The following is a 26,246-nucleotide window of genomic DNA, read 5'->3' on the forward strand; positions in this document are numbered from 1 at the left end:
GAGTTTCTCAGTACTGCTGATTCATCCAGTACTCTACTGAAACTCCTGCTGCGTTCTCTCCTCTTTATGTTGACCTCGGTACCAAGGTGAAATGTCTCACACAGTGCTCTGTGTGTGTGAGTGTGTGTGTGTCCGTGTGTGTGTGTCCGTGTGTGTGCGTGTATGTGTGTGTAGTGTTTGCTTTCCCTCGCTCCTGTTGCCTGAGTGAGTGCCCATGAGAGAGGAAAGGGGGATGGGAGTACTGGAGGGTAAACACAGCTACTGAGTGGGAGAAGAGAGAGAGAATTAAAAGCATGCTGTTTATGATTGTTTCACACGTAATTGGAAAAGGCTGATGTGTTAATGAAGTCTTTGTTTTTGTGTCAGCGTTTGTCAGCAAGCAAAAAGTTGTTATCCGTTTCAATCAAAGTGTTTCTGTGCACCAAAAATGTATGATTATGTCTTTTTTGGAAACGAAATGTTCATGCATTATTTACAAAACATGTGCCCATGATGCTCATAATATCCTCATATTTTTACTGAAAATAGACCAGTATGTACCTGATGTTTGTGCCCTGGACTCCATTATGTTAAACAGCTAGTAATGCTGTATTAATAATTAACATTACCAAATAATGAGGCATGACCTCTACTTGTGCAGCCATTCAATAGTTCTCTTGTTTCATTCACTCTTTCTTTTAACTTCCTGCATCAGTACTGCCTTTGTTGACCTCTTTTATTCTCTTCAGTGAGAGTTTTATCCTATCAGTCTGTCAATGTGAGCAGGCTTTTATGACAAAATGTGTGTCTGATTTGAGTGTTTGTGTGTTTGTACTATAGCCACTGAAGCCACTATTGAAATAATGTAGCCAGATATCTAGGTGTGTCCTTCTTATACAATGAACTTGGTAATGGATGTCACATTTAAACAATAATTGCTGTTCATTTTAACTGCAAATTAGGTCATATGTTCAACTCGGATTGTGTGTCTGTCAGCAAGATTACAGACAACTTGGTGGGCGGGTGTAACACGGGTCGAGGAAGAATGCTTTCTATTTATGAGTAGATCTAAATCATGGGGTGGATAAGTTATTTTTAAGATAAGGCATTTGTGTTGCATACATGTGGTGCTGGAATAATCACGGAAAAGTTCCCAACTGGAAAAATTTAATATGAACGACCCCCCCAAGTTGGATCAACAACTTGGAAAGTCAACGAAAATATAGGTAAACATTTCATGGTTCACCTGATGTGTTTGCTTTGCTCTTTGTTGTCATGCTTATACTGGAAATATCTATCGTGTTGTTTCAAACCCAAACACACACAAAAAACTACAACACCTCTTCCTTGAAGCATTCATGTTGTTTTCACATTACGACTTAATGCTCATGAACACACCAAAGTCGGAAGAACGACCATTCAGGAAGCTCTTTATCATTAAGAGTTAAGTAGACTGCCAGAGGTTTAATGGGGGGACCAAGTGACCCCGGTTCTGTATGGCTTTCAGAGTTAGTAACAGAGGCGTTTAATTGGCCAGACTGTTTGAGGCAGAATAAATTTGAACCGGTGAAGCCGGCAAGGCGGAAAATATGTGACGTACGTTATTCGTACAACACTCGGGCAACAAGAGAGAAAGTGGACCGTGTCATCAGAAACACAACTCTCCCCTGCCGATTCCAAATCCTGTTCTCTACAGAGGGACTGCTCTGTTACACGCCACTACTGTTGCTTTCCACTTTGTTTCTCAATGCCGGATTACGTTGAGCAACGTTGCAGAATCAGTATCAGTATGAATGGTGAAATGCCGGCAGAGCTAGTTATTAGTTAACGCAGTATGAAAAGGGCTTTAGACGGTGCGATTTTTAATACCGCAAATAATGCTCCTTTGCTTTGCTTCAATGCTGTATTGAGGTGATTTATTGATGTGCATACCACCTGAAGTCAGTCCCTACTGGTGGAACAGACATCGTTTCTCCAAACCAAAGTGCAAAATCCACAACACAGTGTAGACGATGACTGCATAGCTGTGATGGTATTAAAAAATGGATACCGCCCAAGCCTAAAGTAGACAGTAAATCTGCGGAATTAAAACTTTGCAGAACATCAGATGAGCACCATGTGTTGATTCTGGGCTGGAAGGAGAGCTCTTTTCATGTCTGTTTAGGGACTGATGAGCAGTTAAAAGGTGACCAAAACTAGATATCCAGTGTGAGTTTGTTTTTTGGATTATTGCCTGTGTTGATATGGGAGAGGCTGTGTCAGTTTAATTAGAAAAGGGACAAAGAGCAGGAAGAGAGGAGCAACACAATAAGAAGTCAACAATAACATACTAAAATAATATTTAAAATATTTTAGAGAATATTCAAACCTTCCCTTTGTAGCTTCTGTGACCCACTAAATCACTGCTTTCAATGATTTAATACACTGGTCATTAGCTTTCTGGTTAGCGCTCTGTGCAGCTAATAGGTGTGAGCTGTGCTAAAGTCTGTTTGTGACCTTGTCAGCCAGAGTCCCAGCAGCAGTCTGTTGAATTAAGCTGATAAGGACGTGCAATAAGTGCTCTCGCCTCGGGGCATTATGTCCAGTAAGAAGCAGCTCAGGTGTAGCTGGATGCTTTGACTTCATTAACTTCTTACGCTCCGCTGCACCAGGATGTCCAAGCACATGGACACGCTGCTGAAAGGCAGAGATGACAAGGTAAGGCAGACACGCCTCAAGGTTGGAGGTATTCCTGCAGCAGACAGCGGAGTGGAGAGGCTACAGTAATGCTAGCTGGTAATAAACCTCATGGCAGGCCTCAGGGATTAGTCCAGCCTTTCCCTCTCTCTCTCACTTCTCCTCTCTGCTGGTCGGAGGATTTACTGACGCTTGAACCAGATGCACTCAACAGTGTCAGCATGTCTGGAGCGCTTGGACCGAATTGCTCTGTTAGTAAAAAGTTTGGATTTCATCTGACTTAAATTTTGACCGTGGCATTAAGGAAATGGTATCTGTGTTTGTATTAGTGTGTGTGACCTGGGTGTAGGTTGATATGAGGCTTGATAGTGAGTCTTTATGGCGTGTGGTAGCAGAGCTTTCCTAAGTTAGAGTGAAAAATGTACAATGTAAGTTTTAAAATTCAGAGGCAATTAAAGAATCTGACTAATAGAGCTATAAGTTAATTAATGTATTGGATAAAATGAAATTCAATGTGACCTTGATCTCTAAGAAATTATAATTTTTGTAGATGTTTTATAGATCAAATGGTTAATCAGGAAATTATAGGCAGATAAATTGATTATTAATTATTTTGTCCTGTAGTGTCGTCTTCTTACAGACATTGGACATTACTTCCCCAGTAGCCTTGAGGACGGGCATGAGGGTTTGTAAAGTGACGTGCTCTGCAATAGATATACATAATCAAAAATAAATAAAAAGGCATGTTATATTTATTTTTCTAAATTGGTTCTACTGTGAAACTTGGAAAAAGACGTGAGGAAGTGACTGAATTTAATTATAGCAATATTTATGTAATTTGAACGCTTTACGTCCTGATCCTTGCGTGGGGTCGTGTAGCTGGACTGAACCACAGAGGCACTGTTTGTATAATGGAGAATACAAAAATAAGCTTCATCAAAATAATTTTTTTGCCAAAGATGTTTTCTGTCATTTTCTGTCATTTTTTTTGTCCAGTTGTTCATATTTTTTTTATTTTTTTTTTTTATTTTTTTTTATTCTTTGATGCTATGAATGGGGGTTTAATGTCATGATTGATTCTTTACTGTGAGAGTCCTTGCAGGCTCCAATTGTGCAAGATGGCAGTTTCTGTATCTCTGATATTTTAGCTTTACTTTTGCACACTTTTGTACTTGTACACTAGAAGGAAGTGGAGAATTGCCCATTATTTCTAAGCAGGCCATGCTTCACTCAGTGGACCACGGTTTATGTCCCGTGTAAATCCACATGTCAATGTTGGTTAATTTATGTAACAAACACAAACTGTAACAGAAATGATGGTCTTTTACTGAACCTAACCATGTTATTATGTTGCCTAAACCTAACCAAGCTGCAGCCGGTTCACAAGGTTTACCACATTTTGAAAACTGCAACCATAATATGGTGAAAATAAGTTTCCCTCAAAACGTAATTGAGGATTCAGTTTTGCTGTATGGGAAGGTAATTTTATAGAACTGGCTACTCATGTGCGTGTTGTTACAGTTAGCTGTATTTAGCATTTCAACTCCTACTCCTTTCCTCGCTTCCTCGCTCTCTCGCTGCTCTCTGACTGACAGCCATTCTGAATGTACTATGAGAGTCTCCCCATAGCCTCCCTGCTCAGCGGCCATCTGTTGAGGCCTCAGTGCCAGGCTCTGTGTGCCAGAGCGCGGCCCCCATCCAACCCAATCTTCTACCCCAGCTGTCGGCCTTCCTCCCCCAACAAACCCCTCATTGTCACACAGGCCTCCATGCTAGCCCACTGCACTTGCCCTGTGTAAACGAGGAATGAGCAGTTCATTTGCGTCAGAAGCAGGCGAGGGTGGTGGGTGCTCCTATTAACCGGTACACCCCTCACTCACTCTGAACGCCACAGTAGCCCCTCTGTGCTTTGTTGTGTGACCATGTATGTTTTGGTATGTGTGTGTGTGGACTGGGGTGGGCCGGCGACCCCCAGTTTTTGTGATGTATTAAAGAGGCTTTTATAGGTTTATAGGTTTTGTTGGATTAGGGGCCTCTGCCACTGATAAGTAATTATGTTTCAAACAAAGATGTGACATGAATTGGTAAGCACACAGAAAAATAGTCTACTTGCTGTCATTTACTCATACGTGCAACTTCTGTTACATTTGATTACAAACTCATGTTTCAGGAACATTTTTACATGGAAAGAGGCCATGATTGAAGATGTTGCTGCTTTAATGCCTTGTATGTTGGATAAGTCCCTTATGTAATGCTGTGTTGATGAAGCTGGATCGCTAGCATTACACAGATACTGTGGCTCACAACAGATGTGTTTAAAAGACATTGAAGATATTAAGGATTGTTTGCCACTATTACTCATTGACATTGGGGACAAAATATATTAATTGCACTGCTTTCACTTCCATGTTGTGTCACATTCCTGCTAATGTACAAATCCATGCATCAAAATAACACTAGTCCCCATTCACAGTGCATCTCCTAGAAGCAACATTTAAAGTTGTCCCCAAACTTTTACCGATCATGAACTAAAATGAAAAATGAAATTGAAGCTAAATGTATATGTTTATTCTTCTTGGCCTTCATGCATTCATCATACTGCAGATTGTGGGTCTTTTCAGGTGGTTGATCAAGTTAGTTGTGTTGCTTTGCAGCACAGACACACGTTTCATGCACTATTTGCATATGTTTTGTTCGTATTTAACATCACTTACCCTAAATCTGGCAAATGATGAAAATCCCTTTCAAGGGACTAACTCTTTCTCGTATTTATCGCCCAGGGAGCGCTCCATTTAATTGTGGAAAACCCAAATTCTGATTGCGATTAATATTGGATTAATTGCCCAGCTCTAGCAGATATGTGGTTGTTTTTTTTCTGTCTGGGCTTTTCCCATTTTGGTGCCAACAGGTAAGCGTTTGACTGAAGCCCATAAGTATTAAAAATGACCACAGCTAAGCATGTTGGGAAATTATGAAAATTTTGTTCCAAGCTGGCATTGTTTGTTTTGTGAACTGCACACAGCTGTATTTTTTCATGCAGGTCTTAACAAAGACCCGCAGGTCTGGTTTATTACAACACCTCAGTGGGACATGGGGCTGTAGAGCGAGTTATTTCTGGCCAAGTGTTTTTCAGCACACTTTTTTTGTGATTTAAGGCAGGGCACAACACACAGTTTTTAAGCCTGATTTAGCTGTGGGTGGTGTCACGGTGGTCCAGAGTAATTGTACTGTCTAGCTGCAGCTTTTATCATTATGTAATCATTATGTGCTAGTGAGTCTATGTTTGAGTCGATGTAAGATCCTAAAAGGCAACATCATGGTCAATTATGTTTGATAGTTGTTTTACATTCCTGTGGTGTGTAGTTGGGTTAAAATGAAATACATTTTAATAGATTATCAAAATTTGATTAATAAACAGGAAGAAGGAGAAAGGGGAGAAATGATAACCCTCAGTGTTACATTTGCCGCAACCAAAAAAGACTTCCATACTATTTTTTAAAGGCCTTCATGGAAATGCAGTTCAAACTGAGGAACTCCCTGCACATTATACAACCCAGTGTGTTGAACTTTCTCCATCTTTGCATCAAAATTCGACTCCATCTTTTTCATGTGTTCTGAGTGCAAATCCCAGCTGCTGTAAGCCATTATTGGCTCCATGGCTGTGGATATGCATCCTTGTGAGTGAAGATTAAATATCAAAGGGATAACTAATGTGTTTGTTCATTAAGGAACTCTGCAAATATCACTTTTTAAACATGCACTGTTCAGCCTTTTCATGGTTGCTTGTAATTGAAAAATCATGTAAATCAGTTGGCCTCAGCTGGAGCTGATCCCAGCTGACATTGGGCGAGAGGCGGGGTACACCCTGCACAGGTTGCCAAACTATCACAGGGCAGACGCATAAAGACAGACAGCCATTCACACTCTCATTCACACATAAGGGCAATTTAACTAACCTGCAAACTCCACACAGAAGGGCCCCCAAGTTGGGTTCAAAACCGGGGTGCTTGCTTTGAGGCGACCGTCATGCTGCTTTGGATATCAACTTTGGATATCTAATATCTTGCAGAATAAATTGTTAAAGACCTCCAAAAAAGGTTACAGCACACTGTCCGTAACAAGACAGTAACCCTGGAACTGGATTCTTTTTTTTGTTCATACTTTATTGCAATGTTTCTTTCATGGTCTTTTAGCAGAGAGTCCTCCAGCAGAGTGGCAGAAGGAGTGCAACCCTCCCAATCGAGGGATAGCTTCCTAAGAGTCTCTAAGCTATAATTTAATTGTCACTAAAGGAGAGATGACCATGACAAGAGCACTCTAGTGTAACACGACCACACCAGGCAGTTATCGTATTGCTTTTGGGCTGTGGTGCACTGTATCCGAGGTTCATTGAAATAAGTGAATGTCTGCAGTGACACACATCTAACAGTGTTGACATGCAGCCTATGCGTGTTTCTCTGTCTCTCCCTTCCTGCTCCTTTTCAGAGACACTTGTTTTACCTGCTGGACAGGTTGCAGAGCAGCTTGCTGCATGCCCTGTGGTTCTGATGACTCTCCGGAGATCATTCATGCAAGGTTATGTTAAGATGTAGGGTTTTTTTTCTTTGTCCTGAGCTCCTATAAATAACTCATACAATGCGGAAATGGATATTAAATGGCAAGGTTTGATACATATCTTAATCTAGAAAAAAAGCAATCCACATGACTTCTATTTTGCGGTCACCTTTCACTTTAAGTTGGCCAAAGCTCAGCATCACAGCCATCCAAATCAGCAAGAAATCCAGCTGTTCTCTGTTACAATAAGGCAATCCATAAGGTGAGAGCTGAAAAGTCCATCTGTGCAATGCTGTGTGTACACAGTGCAGAGTCATTGTTTCTCTGATTCATTCCTGTCATTGCAGCCCAGCCTATGTTATCATTTGTTTGACTCCTGATCTTTATTTATCTTCTCGTGACTTATGCGTTTGTTGTTACGTCTATTGTGAGCCCTACAACCGACAGCTGTGTGGGTGGAGAAGCAAGCTGTAGGAGATCTAAGATTAACTCCTCTCTTCTCCTCTCCTTCCAGCTGAGCAGCATCAGCAAGGCCATCAACTCGACTGAGACGCCTGTGAAGGAGAAACATGCACGACGTATCCTTTTTTCACTTTATATATAAGGTCTTATATCCTGTCTCTTATTTTGGACAGATAAGGGTTGATGTTTTGTCATTGTTCACCTTCATAGACATGTCAGCACAGGTAACATGTATTATTATGTCGTCACGAAATAGCATTTTGGGAGAATGTGTCTTATGTAATTTGATGTTTGACAACCTTAGTTTGATCTCATCCTAAATAAGTGTTGATAATCTGTGTTACCATGTGTTTAAAACAATGTGAGCTCTGTTAATTACACATCCGATAGTGTTGAAAGATCTGAAAGTGCTTCCTTAACAGCACGACCACAGGAATCATCCTGGGGACTCACAGGGAGAAGGGAGCCTACACCTTCTGGTCCTACGCTCTGGGCTTCCCGTTGGCCAGCAGCTCCATCCTGAGCTGGAAGTTCTGTCACGTACTGCACAAAGTCCTGCGGGACGGACACCGCAATGTACGTCGCCAAGTACCCTTCTCTTAATGATCAAAGACCAAACTGTTGCAGCATCATGAGTTCAACATAAAGCTCGAAAAAGAGGAGCAATTTGTTTGCGTGATGAAGTCTAGAAAAAGAAACTCTGACATTGGAACCGCACATTTTTTTCTTTTACTTAATTTTAAACTTTTAACTTTATGTTATTAATATAAATATTTTATTTTATATTTTTTTATTGGCTTTCTTCCTTGTTTTATTATGCCAGATAATACAATCTAAAAGGATTCTGTACTTTTTGGCTTTGTCTGGATGGAAGATACACAAATTAATTGATAAGTATGGAGATGATGAAAATGCATGTAAATTAAAAAAAAAAAAAAATAGAGGGGTAAAAATGGTTATAAAATGAAAAAAGATTATCAAATTATGCAGTATCAGATCACTGCATAATTTGATAATCTTTTTTCATTTTATAACCATTTTTACCCCTCTATTTTTTTTTTTTTTTAATTTACATGCATTTTCATCATCTCCATACTTATCAATTAATTTGTGTATCTCCCATCCAGACAAAGCCAAGGTGATTTGACAGTAATTCCTTAACATTTATCATTAACCACACTAAATTGTCACTTATCACTTAAGGGAAGTGACCTTAAGGATGGGAGCAACAAAATGAAAACAATTGAGAAAAATGGAAATAATGAAAATGCTTTTGAAATGATAATGAAAGTGTTGTTGTGAGTGTTGCTCTGTGTGGGCTGTATTACTGTCTACCATCTGCCGTTCATCATTCACACAACTGACAGCTGACATTTATTGTTTACAGCAAGCAATTTTTGTTACTTGTGCCCAAAATGTCAACGGGAAGAATTCCTTCAACAAAAACTTTGATTATGCAGACAAAAATGATTAAACATGGCTTGATAATTTATTGATCTATTTTTCAATTCACATGCATTTTCATTACCTCCGTCTATTCATATTTCCTCATATTTACATTTAAACACGAGTTGTTTATTCACGCTGTTGCCTTTCACAGGTTCTACAAGACTGCATGAGGCATCACAGTTCTTTAGTTGAAATTGGGAAACTATGGGTGAGTCTTTTTATAATGATCTTTTAAAATAATTTCAGTCATTTCATTGTTGTATTTACTCTGAAGTCTGAAATAATCCCCATCCAACTTGAGGAGATAGCTATTTGCTGTTTGTGTTTAATTCTTGCTTGCCTGCTCCTGTGCTTTTCCAGAGCAACCTCCATGACAAATACGGACAGCTGGTGGCTCTGTATACCAAGCTGCTCTGCACAAAAATGGAGTTTCACGTGAAGGTAAGAGCATCCTTCGTCTTATGTCACACTACATTACCAAGATGCACGTAATAGATGATGCAGAAAAATGTTTGGAATTCACATTGTGAATGGGACTAGGTGCTAAACCTCTAAAAAAAAATGTACCTGCAGCATTCAGAAATCCCACCGAACCTGGAGGCCTCAGACGAAGTCCTGGAGCGCACAGCAGGAACTGACATTAATAATGTGTGAGTGTCTAAATACTCGGAAAGTTACTTTTTTTTTTATATCTCTTTGACCCTTAATCCTAAATCCTCAATTGTAAGCAAAGCTGCTGCCTCCCAAAAGAGTTTTTCAATACTAAACAGACAAGCCCTGCATGTTCACATCATCATTGTTTCTGAGTGGGGCCTCTCTTCTGTCTAACAAGGGTATCAACTTCTCTCCTGCAGGTTCCAGCTCACAGTGGAGGTGTTTGATTACCTAGATGCAGAGCTGAGGCTGGCTGAGACAGGTGAAAAAAAAAAACTCCTCCCACCTCCCCCCCCGAGCCTCCTCTTCCAAGGAAGAGAAACCTGAGCTACAATAGAGGGCCGCGGCCTGCTGACATTATCTATTTATGTACAAAAGCCAAGAGCCCTTTGAAGAAAGAGTTATTGTGAGCAACTCCTGTCCTGCCTGCTTTCACATCGACTCTAATGCTTTTGAAATTTTAATCACATGGTCCAGTTTTAACTTGTGTCCTCCTGTTTTCCGTAAATTGTTTTTAACTGATGAGGAAATGCCTTCAATTAGAGGACATTAAGTCGATTTCCTCCAGTGCAACTGCAATGGTATGCTCCTCCCATGCCTGCAGGGTGGAGGCCCAGGCTCATGTCTCAAACGCCATGAACAAATTTTGCAGCTGTACTGAGAAACTTGTACTCTGTAGGCGTACTGACGTGTGTTTCCTAGTCTTAGCAGTACATTCGGAGTCACAAATCCTCCTCATAGTCTAGACGGAATTGTCCAAAAAGTGAAAGTGAGGAGCATTTATGGGTACAAGTCAGGAACCGGCCTACTTCACTTATTTCAAGGGTGCTGAATCCCAAAAAATGGTTTTTGACCTTCTCATTTGCATATCAATATGGCGGCCAAATTGCCCATCTTGCTCAGTTGTTGGACCATTTTCCCCAAAGGCAATAAAAGATGAGGAAATTAAGTTTCTGGATCTATAGTCTAGGGTCAGAGCAAGAATAAAGTGGAGGCTCAGTGTTTTTATGTATATTTATATATATGCAAAATACCAACTTTTAAGGTGAAATTAAGCATTATTATATATGTGTGTTTTTTTAAGGCCGACATAAATATTCAATCAATATCACTTTTAAATGTTCCAGTTGCCTCCACTATATCCTTGCTCTGACCCTAGACTATAGATCCAGAAACTTAATTTCCTCATCTTGATTGCCTACTTACAAAAAAACTAATGATGGTGAAATGGTCCAATCACTGTGCAAGATGGGCAATTGGCCATTTGATATACAAATTAGAAGGTCAAAAACTCAAAATTTCGCTTGAGAACCATTTTTTTTGGACTCAGCACCCTTGAGATATGTAAGGTAGGCCGGTTCCTGACTTGTACCCATAAATTCTCCTCACTTCTTATAGGAGGCCCTTTTTCTGAAATCCGTCTAGACTATCACTCGCAAGTCCACCGAAATAAATAAATGTGGAATCATAAAATTAAAAAAATAAATAAATGTGGAATTATAGATAAAAGTCCACTGAAATACATGGAAGAAGTCCTCTGAAAAAAGCTTATTTATTCATTTATTGAACTATGCTGATTTATATCAATAAATAATAATATTTTTAAAAAATAAGAATAATTATATATTTATTGCCTCATTTATTTTATTTATTTTTGCCCCTGTCTTTGATCTCGCTCCCAGTGATCCGACAGCTCAACACCTCCATCGCCATCTCCACCCTCACATCAGGCCAGTGTCGGCTGGCTCCACTCATCCAAGTTATCCAGGACTGTAGTCACCTCTACCACTTCACCGTGAAGCTGCTGTTCAAGCTGCACGCCTGTAAGAACAGTTATAACTCCCTCTGAGGCTATAAACTCTGGGATACATCTGTTATATGGTCTAGATCAACAAGGGATATAATTCAAGCTATTGTCTTGAGGATAATCATGTGTCTCAAAGCAGAAAACTTGTCTTGTGTATTTCAGGTCTCCCTGCTGACACTTTACAAGGACACCGTGATCGTTTCCATGACCAGTTCCACAGGTAGGTCATCCACGGCCTCGGGCTGAAAGTGAATGAGAGGGATGCATCAAAGGGGAGAGAGAGTCACTACTCTTTTACCAAAGGAAGTGTGCAACGTAATCCTGACTCACTCAGCAGTGCCCAATGCAAATGTGCCCAACGCTGCCTCCCATCCCCCTTTGTGGCGTGTCAGTTGGTGTCATGTTATATCTTTACTGCTGAGGAGTGTCCAGGGTTGGGGGAGATGGTGACATTGGATTGACACGCCACTAATGATGTTGAACTGAATGCTTTGTGTCTTTTAGTACAATGGCACATAGCTACACATTAAACCCATCTGTGATAAATCTATAAATATATTCCTTTGTGACATGTTTTCCTTTGTCCCACAGCCTTAAGACTTTCTTCAATAAAGCCAGAGACATGCTGTTCTTCAAGAGACTGATCCAGATCCCCAAACTGCCTGATGTAAGAGCACACAGGGATGGGGAGAGGTGGGATGACTTCAGTGCTGAGTCACAGCCTCCAACTGAAATGTTGTAGAAATACTACTGTTGGCTACAAACTCAGGAAATGTGCTTATTATTTACATTGATAGCTATGCCAACCTGCCAATAAAGGGTTTCACATAGTCGACAATAAATTAAATAATAACGTACTCTAACAGATTGTCCGTCTCTTCTCAGTCCCCACCTAACTTCCTGCACGCTGCCTCATTGGCCAAGCACGTGAAGCCAGTGGTAGTCATCCCTGATGAGTACGAGCCGGAGCAACAAGACGACGACGATGACGAACCCGAGCCGCTCATTGAGATTAGCGACAACTCATCACCCATCGTACAGGCACAGCCACTGGTATGGCCCCCCATAGATGCTCCGCACTTCACGACTTTCTGTCCTGAAGTTGTGGTGGTTTCCACACTGCATGACTGACCACAGACAGGGAGTCCCACATTGGAACTCTTAATGAGCATATGCGGTCTTTAAGCTGCATTTAGTCACAAAAATGTCAATGATGCTTGTTGATCTTCACAAAATAGCTTTGTTGCTACTACTCAAGATGCAACGAAAATTTTGTTTTTTTGCGAATACAACACATGATAAGGGTTACTATTGCCATTATCTTTTCCTTAACATGGCCAAATAGCTTTACTACCTAGACATAACCGCAGCACAGGGGCTTCCCAGTGCTTTAAAGTGACGCAAAGGGTTCCTGACCAAGCCTCCGGATGTTATGAGTTATGAGGGAATGACACTTAATTGCAGACGCAACCCTCACCCAGGTTACACACAACCTGTGTTTTGCACTCTCATTGACTGTAGCTGCCTGACAGACCTGCAGACAAATCCCAATCCGTCTATGATGCAGTTGCGAGCCTCTCAATTCACGTTTGAACGGTTCTTACGTGGTGATTGCCACTTGTAGAGCCAGCTTCACGTTTTGGTCGGTGATAAAAAAATCTGGTCTAAAGTCATGTAGTGTGAACTAAACATTAGTCACAGATGTATGCACGCATATAGTTGCTCACATAAGTACTCACACAATAGTACATTTTTTTCACTTATTATTTTAATTATTCTCAGCAACCGGACATATTTGATCAGACGTTTGGACCACCAAATGGAGGCTTCGATGACAGGTGAGTCAGGGTGTTTTTCACTGTAACCTGTGATTGTCAGTCAGATAATTTGGCTTCATCATACAATCTGTGACATCACACTGTGGCTGTGTGTTTCCTGTCTGGCAGAGATCTCCAGATTGAGAGCCTGAAACGGGACCTGGAGTTGTTGAGAGCAGAACTGGAGAGAGTCAAAGCAGAGGTAAGGACAGAGGGGACTGAATCACCTGCTGCTTCAGGTTCAGGCTTTTTGTGTGCAAATAGAAGAGGTCTGAAAGCAGATGGCATTATTATCTGCATGCAAAGGAATCTGAGTCATGTGTTGGGCGGATGCAAATGCTCTACCCGACATGTGGAATGTGGCAAGTAGCCTCTGAGCGAGACGGGGTGTCCATTTGAGAGTTTTGACGTCAGACGTGATTCCAGCATGCCACTTTTTTCTTCCTCTCTCTGCAAAGAGATGAGCTGGCTGTATTTTGTAAAAAATAAATCTTGTGAGATGAAGACTTTCAATACACACTTTGAACAAAGTGGATTTGTACTGACCAAAGGTTATAATAGTTTTGGATTTTTCATTAGTTTTAGTTTTAATTTCAAATTCAGTTCGTTTTAATTTGTTTTTAGAGTGAGTTTGCTTGTTTTAATTAGTTTTTATTTTTTGGAAAATGCTTAGTTTTAGTGTTAGTTTTAGTTTTTTTTTAAATGGGGTATTTGTTGGGTGCCAGATTCAAAAATGTCACAATAACTGTTGTCTTTTTTTCCTTTGTCTTATCCATCTCAGCCCCAATAAGTTTATTAAGTCATAAAACCAGATAGATGAAATAGATTTCATATCAACAAAAAAAGGTTTATGTATGAAAAAAGTTGACAAAGATGAAAACTAGGGACATTTTCACTACAATTTTAGTTAGTTTTGTAACCACATAATACAGTTTCAGTTAGTTATCGTTTTTTAAAAACTCTCGTTTTTATTTTTATTTCAGTTAACGAAAATGTTTTTCAATTCTAGTTTTCGTTTTTTCATTAGTTTTCGTTAACTATAATAACCTTGGTACTGATAACAGCAGATGATTCCTCAACTGCAGATCTGTCTTTTCTCCCCTGAAGGCTCAGCGTTACATCACACAGCTGAAGTCTCAGATTAACAGTTTGGAGTCGGAGCTAGAAGAACAGCGTGCACAGAAACAACATGCTCTTGTGGAAAATGAACAACTGCGAATGGAGTTGGAGGCTACGCGTCGCCGAAACGCGGAACATGAGAGTACACAAGCTGTCTTCATTGAAGCAGAAAGTAAGACGTGTACAGTTAACACTGTCTCTCATGTAGTTGTATAAACGTGGTGAAGTGGTTTCAATAACGCTGTCACCTCCTTTTGCTTTGCAGAAAGAGCGCAGGCCACTGAGCAGCGGTACAATAAGCTGAAGGAGAAGCACACAGAGCTGGTGGCCAGCCACGCTGAACTACTGAGGAAGGTACAGACAGACTGCAGACCAGTCCAGAGATGTTTGTTTTAAACTAGATGTCAGCACCGGGCTGTGTGTTGTTAACACTAAATGTGTTAATGTGCTGACAGAGTGCAGACACTGTGAAGATGCTATCAGCAACCCAGCAGACCCAGGACGAGGTGGAGAGGACCAAACAGCAGCTGTCCTTTGAGGTTGATCGAATCAAACAGGAAGCTGACATGAAGGTTGGTAGTTTTCCTTGGAGGTTCCAACGTAGCAGGGCTGCAACAAATGCCTAATTTTGTTTTTTAATAAATCTTTTTTGTCTATAAAGTGTCAGAAAAAAGTGAAACATGCCCTGTGTAGTTTCACAGAGCCGGAGGTTGCATCTTTTATCAAATTTGCGCACTGCCACATTTGCTTCTTAAATGTGAAAATGTAATTTAATGGGTAATCTGTGTTAACCTTGACCCCCCACCCAGTGTACCACAAGTAGACTTTATATTTACATTTACATTTAGTCATTTGGCAGATGCTTTTATCCAAAGCGACTTACAGGGAAAAAAAGGGAACAATCAAGGTATAGTGCAATAAGAGCCATTAGTGCAGCAGAATTGTCGTGTGGTGCTAGGAGAGAAGATGCTCTCTCAAGACTTCAGGAGTTTTTTTTTTTTTTTTTTTTAAGATATTTTTTTGGGCCATTTTTCAAGGCTTTATTGATAGTGAGACAGATAGAAAGGGGGTGACAGAGGGGAGGACATGCGGCAAAGGGAGCTCAGGCCGGATTCGAACCTGGCTCCGCCGCAGCGAGGACTGTAGCCTCTGCACATGGGGCGCCTGTGTAACCCACTACGCTATGGACCACCCGCTTCAGGAGTTTTTTAAAGGTAGAAAGGGACGCCCCTGCTCTGGTAGTGTGTTCCACCAACAGGGAACAAGTTACAAGACGCACAGTTCAAGTAGCTGGGTGCAGTACCGGAGACAACTTTGTGGGCGAGCATTAGAGATTTAATTTTGATGCGGGCCGCAACAGGTAGTCAGTGGAGCTCAATGAGCAGCGGTGTGACATGTGACCTTTTTGGCTGGTTGTAGACCAGGCACGCCGCTGCATTCTGGATCACCTGAAACGGTTTTACTGTGCAGTCTGGCAGGCCTGTCAGGAGGGTGTTACAGTAGTCAAGTTTTGAGATGACGACCGCTTGTATCAAGAGTTGAGTGGCATGTTGAGTTAGGTAAGGTCTGATTTTTCTGATGTTGTAAAGTGCAAAGCGGCATGACTGGAAAAGGTGAGTTGATCATCAGTCATTACCCCTAAGTTTCTCACCACCCTGGTGGGGGCAAGACACAGGGAGTCAATTTTGATGTGAATGTCATGGTGTATTGTAGGTTTAGCAGGGGAACCAGCAGTTCAGTTTAGTTCAGGTTCAGCTGTGATGTGCCTTCATCAAAGTGGCGATGTCTGAGAGGCAATCAGAGACTCGTGCAGAGATCGATGGGTCATCAGGAGGAAATGACAGATAGAGCTGTGTCATCTGCTTAGCAGTGACACAATTATAGTTTTCCCTCACAGCGTTTTTATGATCTCAACATTTCCAGCCACACTTGAAGGCAGCTTCATTCATTTCACAGTACTTTTTACAGTACACTATTTACAGTACTAAAGTTTTTGGCACTGTTAGGACAACAAAAGCAAAAAACTTTTTTTTGTAACAGAAGAACTGTAAGGCAAAAGTGCATTTTTGTGGCTGTTTAGCATTGGGGCTAAAACAGGGTTCAAACATAAAAAAATACAAAATATCTTTGTTCTACCTATATTACATCAGCCAGCGGGAGGGTTTTAAGAGATTAAAAATGAAGTTAAATAGTTACCAGTTAATTTTATGCTGATTGTCTAATCAATTAATTAACTACTCCTTGCTGCTCTACAACGCAGCAGTGCAGTGTAGATGTATGTAAATAATGCCGTAATGTTCACTGCAGCTGGAAGAGCAAAAGTTTGAAATGGAGAAGCTGAAGAGAGAGCTGGAGGAGAAGATGGCTGAAATCATGCGCATCCAAGGGACTCTGCAGAGCAGCGAGAAGGTGAGTTATAATACAGCAACGAACCCAATGATTTGCTAATTTACCATCATTTAGTATTCAGAGTTGCTTTGTGTTTGGAGGCTTGTCACACATTTCCTGATGGACTTCCCTTCCGACACTCACGGCCATCTGCCTCTTCTGGCTTCTCTCTTCACTCGCTCTCTTTCTCTCTCTGTCTTTGACAGACGTCGGAGCAAATGAACAGCTCGGTAAAGGGTCTGCAGGCGGAGAAGGAGCGCCTGATGCGGTCTGTGAGTGAGAAGGAGGCGGAGCTGTCGTCTCTGCGGCAGTCTGCGCAGGCGCAGCAGTCGTCACTTCAGCAGGAGCGAGAGAGGAGCAGCAGGGAGCTGGGAGAGCTGCAGGGCAAACTGCAGGAGAGGGTCAGTCAGGACGGTCAGGCCGCCCTCAGCAGACACATTCATATCATACATTGCACAATCATGCACAGACTTTAACTGAGCATATCTGGTGACTTTTTACAATGGCTATGTTCGCATGAATTAAGTAGTATAATAGTTACCTGAAGATAAATAATTTAAATTTTTTTTCATTTTAGTCAAAGTAGTGGCATTCAGTTGAGACTTGTACTGTACATTATAAACCTAATCAAACTATGACGCAATCAATTTTTAATTTTAGAAAACACACTGTTGCAAATAATGGCATTGAAGTTGCTTGTTGACACACACTCTACCATCTGATTCTAGCATAATGAAGAGATGAAAAGGAAAAGGCTTGAGCACAGTTTGTCCTTATTTTGTATAATGATGGCCACAAGGGAGGGCTATTCAGTGGTGACATTTTTCTATATTCAACCGCATGCGGGGTCTGAAGACTGCAGGAAAAATATGCTGTAGTGTAATCTAGAGTTAGTATATTCACTGATCTATCAGGCCATGCTCTGTGGAGTGTGCTTTACAGGCACTCTGTGGAAACAACTGGTATAAATTGTCTTTAAACAAAGCCATCGTCCATGTAAATTTAGCAAAAGTGTGTATGCAAAACAACAATTTTAAATGAAAAAGGAATGATTCGTTAAAGACAAAAAAACAAAACAGAAAGTGAGTGAACATGGATTCATTTACATGCAGCAATTTGCATATCTTTATCTGGACTTCCTGCTGCACTCACTGCACCTAGTCTCACATTATATCTTCTTTTTGATCAAACTGTAATATTATGCATTTGGTATTGAGTTTAACTGTACAAAAATCAACAATGTAGTTAATTTATGTCAGTATAATTCTCTTGTCTTCAACGAGTATTAAACCATACATGTATGCATGCTTTTCTGAATGTATATTTGTGTTTGTGTGTGTGTAGGCGAGTCAGGAGGAGCAGCTGAAGAAGAAGCTTCTGGAGGAGCAGTTTGCTCTGCTGCAGGGTACCGTCACAGAGGCTGAGAGCATCATCCAAGATGCTGTTGCTAAACTGGATGATCCCCTTCATATACGCTGCACCAGCTCTCCAGGTCAGACCCCTACTATTCCATTCCATTCCATTACATATTAACTGAACAACAAAGTAAGAGATGTCTGAGAGAATTAAATAAGAAAAAAAGGATGGGCCATGACATTAAACAGTATGTGTCTTATGTGGAGACTTTAACAAGACTTGCGTTTTTAATTTAATCCTCTGTTTGTCCTCCAAACACAGATTACCTCATAAGTCGGGCGGAGGCCACACTGGGCTCCGTAGACAAAGTGAAAAAGGGCCAAGCAGATTATCTGAGTAACATGGGGGGTGAGTTGAAGCTTCTGATTCAACATGATCCGGCTGACCTCACGACAGTTTGTGGCTGCTTTGTTAATGCAGCGTACTGCTCTCTTACTGTGTTATCTTGTAACCAGATGCTGGAGGGCTGCTGAGGGCTCTGACTCAGTTCTCCCACTTGGCTGCGGATACAATCATCAACGGCAGTGCCACCGCACACATGGCACCCACTGACCATGCAGACCGTAAGGAATCTCTGGATTGCCTCCGTGGCATTACATCACTTATTTTAGTATTTATCACCCATTCATTCATTTCAAGAGTGTCAGTGTAGCATTATGGCCGATAGTTAACTGCTGTCCCTTTATGCCCGGCAGGACTGACAGAGAACTGCAGAGGTGCTGCCACTGAGAGTCTGCAGTACTTAAAGGACCTTAAGTCCAAGACCACCCTCCAGAGGGCAGACCCGGCCTCTATTCGCGTGGTCATCCAAAAAATCCTGCACTTGGGACAGGTGAGAGACACAAACACAGAATGTCTTTTTTTTAAATTAAATGTGCTCTGAGAAATTCCAGTAATTACTTGTAGCCAGTTGCATAAAACCAGCTTGCCATTAGATGTCCATATAAGGATACCTTGAAAAAAAAAATCAATTGCATAAAATCACCATTTCAGGTGAGAATCTTTTAGTATCCAAGTGTTTGCATCAGCTATTTAACTATTCCTTTATGTGTGGCTAGAAGCTCTTTAGTAACTTTTTTACTCAGAAAATTTTAAGGGGCCACAAGTAGAAAAAATTGTGGAACAAATTGTGGAACAAAAGACATCGGATGAATTTATGGTGACTGAATAGGAGTAAGACATATTTTTCGGGACTGGGAAAAGGGTTAACAGCTGTTGTAGTTATAACGTTTGCACTAGCAACTGTTTAGCTTACTAGCCAAATGTTTACATAACTGTGTCTCATATGTTAATGTAAGCTGTATTGTTGTACTGAGATTCAGAAGTTCTTTTTACTTCTGTTGACGTTTGGCTGTAAATGGGTCGGTGTGTTCTTATGCAATATTTGGAATTGGAAATACACTTTGTTATATTTTTGTAATGATTTGTGATTGTTGTTTGGATATCAAATCAAATGTTTCCATTTAGACTTATTTACATTTGGGTTCTGTTTTTTTTCCACCAGCAATGTCCTAAATTTGTCTTTATCTTTACTAATCATTTTTCCCTCTTGTTATAATTAGGAGCTGCGGCCAAAAGGCATGGATGTCCGCCAGGATGAGCTCGGAGATCTGGTCGATAAAGAAATGGCTGCAACATCAGCTGCTATCGAGGAGGCAGTCCGCAGGATTGATGTAAGTAATGTCAACTTTAAGATGTGCTCATATTATGTGTCGTTTACCTGTAATATTGTTCAGTGTATTGATAAATGTCATGCATTGTTCTGTACTTAGGAAATGATGAATCAGGCACGAAAGGACACAACAGGAATGAAACTGGAGGTCAATGAAAGGTTTGTTAATTTTTGGGACTTCAGACAACAAGTTCACTCTTTCAGATCTTAATATCTCACATTAGATTATTAATTGTATGCAGAAGAATGTCTTTCATGTCGTCATCCTCTGTCTGTTACCCTGTATTTCCCCTTTTAATAGATTTGCACTTATTGTTGATTAGTTATATTAACTATTTTAATAACTGATTATTTGTTGAAGTCATTTTTCATTGTTTTTCATTCCTCAAATATGGAGATTCCATGCTTTCTTTCTTTTATGATGTATTAAACTGAATGTCTTTGGGTTTTGGATTGACAAAAGAAGACATTTAAAGATATCACTTTGGTCAATGAAATGTCAGAAAACCATGAGTAATGTCCATTCCAGTTTCTTAAAGTCCAAACAATTAATCAAGAAAATCATTGGCATATTAATCAATAAAGAAAATAATCATTAGTGGCAGTCCTATTCTTCACCTTTAATCACGGTGTACATTTTGTTCTAACTCTCTACTATTTAACTCTCTTTTACAGAATCCTAAACAGCTGCACGGACCTGATGAAGGTACTGTCATGGTCTACCCTAGTTATCCTTTTGTGAATTATAATCCTAATAAACATGTTTGCCTCTTAAACGCTATGCACTTACTTGATTCCTGTGGTCTGAGGCTTGTACCATCAGGGTTGAATGCACTTATTGTAAGTTGCTTTGGACAAAAGCGTCAGCTAAATGACATGTAATGTAATGTTTTTTATTTCTTGGTTCTCTTCTGTTATCACCCACTCTTCTGCAGGCCATCCGCATGCTGATCATTGCTTCCACAGACTTGCAGAAGGAGATTGTCGAGGGTGGGAGGGTGAGTCACACTGCTCTAATTTTGAATCCAAAACTGGCAGCTCGCTTTTGTTTGAGTTCAACAGCTTTTGTTTCTGAAATCAAACCGGGAGCTGCTCTGCTCCATTCAGAAAAAAACAACAACTAACAGGACTAACAGTACTGTTGTTCTACTTGTTCAGGGCGCAGCCAGCATCAAGGAGTTCTACGCCAGAAACTCTCGCTGGACAGAGGGACTCATCTCTGCTGCTAAGGCTGTGGGGTGGGGAGCCACAGAGATGGTGTAAGTCATAAGGGACATTATCTCTTATATTCTTGTATCAATCTTTATATTTCGTGTGGCGTTTTTAAACACCACTGTCAAATTTATTGTTATGGTACACGATATGGCTCCTTGGCTAATATAAAAGTCAAGGGTAAAGATCAATGTTCATGTTTTAGATTTTTAAAGATATTGTTCTTGACCTCTACTGAAAACTTCAAACTCAAAAATGGTAAAAAAAAAATATTTGATTTTTTATAGGAATTTCAAATTTACTCCAATTGTTTAGCGGACACTGACGTTTTTTTTTAATTCACTTCCCTACTTTTTTTGTTGTTGTCATTTTTACAGTATCTTTATATTATTCATTATTTTTTAATTAATTTTATAACTTTACAATGACAATCTGAAAAACATATACTTCAAAGCAATTCATGTACAATGTATTCAGTAAAGTTGGGGACACAAACAAGAAACTTGACATCATGGAGAAAGTTCAGATTTAATTTTGTCTTTAATCTGCCAATGTAAAGTACATGTGCCCTTACAACAGAAAGATTAATAGAGCTACTTCTCCAGGGACATTGCTTGATGTTATGTTAGTAAAGCTCAGGCACAATAAATATATTTACCTGCTTCCTTACAGGGAGTCAGCTGATAAGGTGGTGCTGCACACAGGAAAATACGAAGAGTTGATTGTCTGCTCCCACGAGATTGCTGCCAGCACGGCCCAGCTGGTGGCTGCCTCAAAGGTAAGGGTCTAATTCCAAAGACAAATAATGTGATTGTTAGAGCCATTTTGTACATTGTGGAGAAGCTGATAAATAATTCAGATTTGTAGTTCATAGTTCTTTATTGAGGTTGTAGGAATGCCGTAGTTATTACACTCTTCTTATTGGCTGAGATGTGTGTAACGTCATAATTGCATACTTTGTTTTAATTAGGATTATGGAGACGAGGAGAGCACACTAGTTTTTGACCATGCTCATAATTATTATTATTTTTTGGATTGCTGCAGTTTATTGTTTGTCATGCTCAAACAAAAGGTTTTCAATAAACCATAAGAAAGAAACTGTGGAATTTTTTCGGCTTAAGACACGCGTCAACTACATCCTCACACTCCACAATTGAAGTGTGCGTTTTAAAAGTAAAACTAGACGGAGCCACACTAACAGTGATAAAAACCTTTCTGATACTTTGCTGTAGAAATATACTATATTGTATTACGCTGATGAATTTGTTGGTTTTGTGTTTAAACTGTTTGATCTGGTCTCATTTAAGTGCTCTCCTCTACACTCAGGTAAAGGCAGACCGCGGCAGTAAGAGGCTGTCAGTTCTCCAGCAGGCTTCTCGCCTTGTGAATGAAATGGCAGCTAATGTGGTGGGCTCAACAAGAACGGGGCAGGAGCACCTGGAGGAAAAAGGTGTGTACAGTGTCAATTGTGTCATAATAATAATAATAATAATAATAATAATAATAATAATAATAATAGACTCTAATGAGCAAATATGAGCATCTGTATAATAACTCATTAAACATTTTTTATGTGCAGAAACCATGGACTTCTCTGGGATGTCCCTCATCAAGCTGAGAAAAGAAGAAATGGAGTCACAGGTCAGTCATGGTCACGGGACTGTGAGGGGTTTTAAAGAGTGTACATTTTTCATACTTTTAATAGTTTTGTTAGCTACTGAAAACATTCACTCCTCATATTATCTAATAAATAAATTCAATTTCATATAGTTTGACAAATGCTCGAAGTAAAGACCATTTTTTGCCACTGATATAATAATAATAATAATAATAATAATAATAATAAAAGGATAATAATGCTATAAGTAGCCTAGTGCACACACTTTTTATAGAACAATTATATCTCTGTTTCCTCAGTGGTTCAGACATTTTTTTTAACCTCAGCAAAGTTTTTCCAGTCATTCAGCTTAGGTGCTGTGAAAAACTGCTTAGATGCTGGTGGTGGCGGCTTATGATTGGGAAAACCCTGGTGTTTATTCTGACATCATGTTGGCTAAAACATTCTTACCTAAACAAACACATAAACACAACAGGCACCAATCGTATCTAAAACTGGAAGCTACAAATTTAAATTAATATCTTCAGCCATAAATTAATTGAAGAAACAGTTTATCACTAACAGATTAAATGTAAGCGTGGGTTATAATAAGTCTGTGATGACATATTATCCATTTTCTTATAAATTAGATTAAATCGTACCAATTATAGCAGAAACGGGGAAATAAAAAGGTGTTTTTTTCCAACCCTCAGGTGAAGGTGCTGGAATTAGAAAGTCAGCTGGAGAATGAGCGTCTGCGTTTGGGCGATCTGAGGAAGAAGCACTACGAAATAGCTGGAGTTCCTCCAGAGCAAGGTTCTGAGGGGAACGGTGAAACTTCCTCAATGCCCAATCCTGCCACCATGTCACCAAAACCCAGTAAGCCTGCTCTCATGAAGAAACCTGCGCTGGCCCAGAAACCCAATGTACCACTCAAATCTACGGTAAGGACATGAAGAAAAGCTATAAGGTTTTATAATTCACAAAAATAACTTTGCTCTTATGTCTGTCTTGAAGCTGCTGTGACACTATAATTTCCTGCAAAGGATTAATAAAGGATCTATCTATTTATCTTTCAAAAAGGCTGAGTATTGTAGTGTTGTCAGAATACCCGAATTATGACTTCCATATTACACCTTGCCTAAATTTCAAGACCAATACTGAAATGACACCATGGCAAAAACCCTAAACTTCAGAAAAATAAAGAAAATTCTTTGATTTTAGCTATATATTTTCAAGTCGACCTCACATAGCGTTTAATAATAAAACTTTTTGGGGGGAAACAGCGTCCCCGCTCTGTATCAGTAACAAGGCAGAGAGTGGTACTCAGCACAGGAGTCCAACCATTGAAATCTTTTGAAAAGTGCAAAAACGCTCCCTTTTGATATATATCTAAAATATTTGTATTATATTCAATATCATAGATAAGCAAATATACACGGATAACAATCAATTTTCAAAAAATGGTATATACTTTGACAACAATATATTGCTGTACCCTAGTTGGTATTCAGAGCCAAGTTGTTATTTTCCTTGTTTTTTTAATGGAGTTCTGGTGATACCAACAGCGTCTCAGTGTGGGACCTTGCAGCCGACAACAGGTTCATTACTTGCTTCTGTTCAACTTAATTTGTTGACTCCATCCTTCTGGTTAGCGCTGCAGCTAAATCCCAGGACCCACAGTTTATTTTTGGACCGATTGCTCCTACCTGCAGCAAAGTTAAAACCACCCGCTGCTGACCTCTAAAGCAGAGCACTGCACACACAAACTGCTCCACTGTCTCTCACAGATGCAACTCATAGGAAATAGCATCAGCTCTAACGACTCGTTGCTAAATCTCATCTTTATCTGTTTCTTTTTTTCTGTATATTACAGTTCAAGTAATGCCTGAGCAGAAGAGGAAAATGCTCCACTAATGGATGGTTGGATTGTCCAGATAAGGACCCCATTTTTTCGAACATCCAGTTCCTTTAAGTTGCATGCTGACAATCCTTTGCCTCATCCTGCTTCTCAATGTTTTCTTTTCTTCCTTTTCTTTTTTTTTCTTTTGCCAAAAATTGACCAGAAGCCTGATCTTTGACCCTTGAGGCCTGTAAGGGATATGATGTCTTTGCCCCTTTTTTAAAAGATACATACACATGGCATCCAGGCGGAACGCTCTTTATTTTAGTATTTGGCATCAAGAACTAAAGGGTTAATATTATGTTTTTAGGTTGTGTGAAAGTATTTTTTTTCTGCATTACAAAATTTTAACATGATTAAGTGCTTCTTCTGCTTTACGAATAAAAATCTTAATGATGACCACAAATCGACAGTATAACTTGTATCACAATAGTTAGTTTTCATTATGCTTTGGACAACCTTTTTGCACAGAATTTTGGACGTGCAGAGCACATCACATTTTTCTTCGTGTTCACTGTGCTATTTATGTTGTGGTGGGCAGTAATGGACACTGGGGAATCACAGTTTGTGTGTGTCCATGTTGCAAAAGTTTTACATACCTCTGGCTTTGCCTTCATAATGGAAACTTTTCTGGTATGAGCAAAACAGCTTTCTTTTTTAACAGTACAAGATTGTCTCAGAGGCCTTGGAATGTACTGTACTAATGCATTGAATCATACCTGTAAAGACATACAGTCTGTATAGGAATGTGCCACTCGCACTAAGTATAATTTATAATCTACACTCATGAGTGTCCCTTTATTAGAGGAGAACCTGGATATTATGTTAGAGCATATAAATACACTTAATGCTTGCATACAAATATTGGATGTAGGTGTCCTTATTTTTCAAATGCTTATTTTAGGTTGAATGAAGATTTAGGGTTAGTTCATGTACAATATAAAGGTGTTCAAGTTCTCTTTGCCTCTGGGAGCTTTTCATACAGGGTCTTAAAATGCATCTTTTTATGTTCTGTCCTTTCGTCTGTACGAAATGTCTTTATACACTCAGATCTATTAATATATTTTAGTAAAGATGATAGTGGTTTCTCCTTGTAAGAAGTGTAAATGTCAAACAAATGAACAATAAATGTTTGATTTAATGTCCCATTTTTTTTACTTTGTCTTGTTTTGATCTTATTGAGCCTTTTCTATGTATTCTTTGTTTAAAGAATTGATCAATAACAATATACAGGGTGTCCATAAAGTCTCTTTACACCTTATATGTACTGCAAAAGCAAATGAACAGACAAATATGTGGAAATAATTACAAAATGAGGAGTAGCCCTCTACATGGGCACCATTAGCTGCACAAAGTACATCGAGACGGTAGCATAGCCTCATCAGTGGTTGCAATGGCATCAGTGATCTTTTGCTTTAGGTGAGGGATGAGACATATCTTTGTTCCATACACAATATCTTTAACATAACCCCATAGAAAGATTTTTTTGTTTCAATAAACTGAGACGCATTGTGCCTTCTCTTGAGGAGTAGCCATTTTTA

At 39.7% G+C, this 26,246-nt stretch overlaps 1 protein-coding gene across 1 annotated transcript; it reads left to right on the top strand.

Moving 5' to 3' along the window:
- Positions 1 to 2,597: 2,597 nt before the first annotated feature.
- Positions 2,598 to 25,851, top strand: hip1rb (huntingtin interacting protein 1 related b). Its single transcript, XM_059337624.1, has 32 exons — positions 2,598 to 2,676; positions 7,724 to 7,787; positions 8,105 to 8,247; positions 9,272 to 9,328; positions 9,481 to 9,561; positions 9,694 to 9,770; positions 9,975 to 10,036; positions 11,457 to 11,597; positions 11,744 to 11,801; positions 12,173 to 12,248; positions 12,467 to 12,634; positions 13,364 to 13,419; positions 13,528 to 13,600; positions 14,506 to 14,689; positions 14,783 to 14,871; positions 14,973 to 15,089; positions 16,825 to 16,926; positions 17,112 to 17,306; positions 18,250 to 18,397; positions 18,583 to 18,669; positions 18,777 to 18,884; positions 19,017 to 19,153; positions 19,884 to 19,994; positions 20,094 to 20,152; positions 20,669 to 20,699; positions 20,929 to 20,991; positions 21,152 to 21,252; positions 21,878 to 21,983; positions 22,532 to 22,655; positions 22,785 to 22,846; positions 23,516 to 23,746; positions 24,679 to 25,851. The coding sequence occupies exons 1-32, from the start codon at positions 2,632 to 2,634 to the stop codon at positions 24,685 to 24,687; spliced, it is 3,165 nt and encodes a 1,054-aa protein (XP_059193607.1). The 5' UTR covers positions 2,598 to 2,631; the 3' UTR covers positions 24,688 to 25,851.
- Positions 25,852 to 26,246: the final 395 nt, after the last annotated feature.

Source organism: Centropristis striata, chromosome 7 (assembly GCF_030273125.1).
Source record: "Centropristis striata isolate RG_2023a ecotype Rhode Island chromosome 7, C.striata_1.0, whole genome shotgun sequence".
NCBI classification, from domain to species: domain Eukaryota; kingdom Metazoa; phylum Chordata; class Actinopteri; order Perciformes; family Serranidae; genus Centropristis; species Centropristis striata.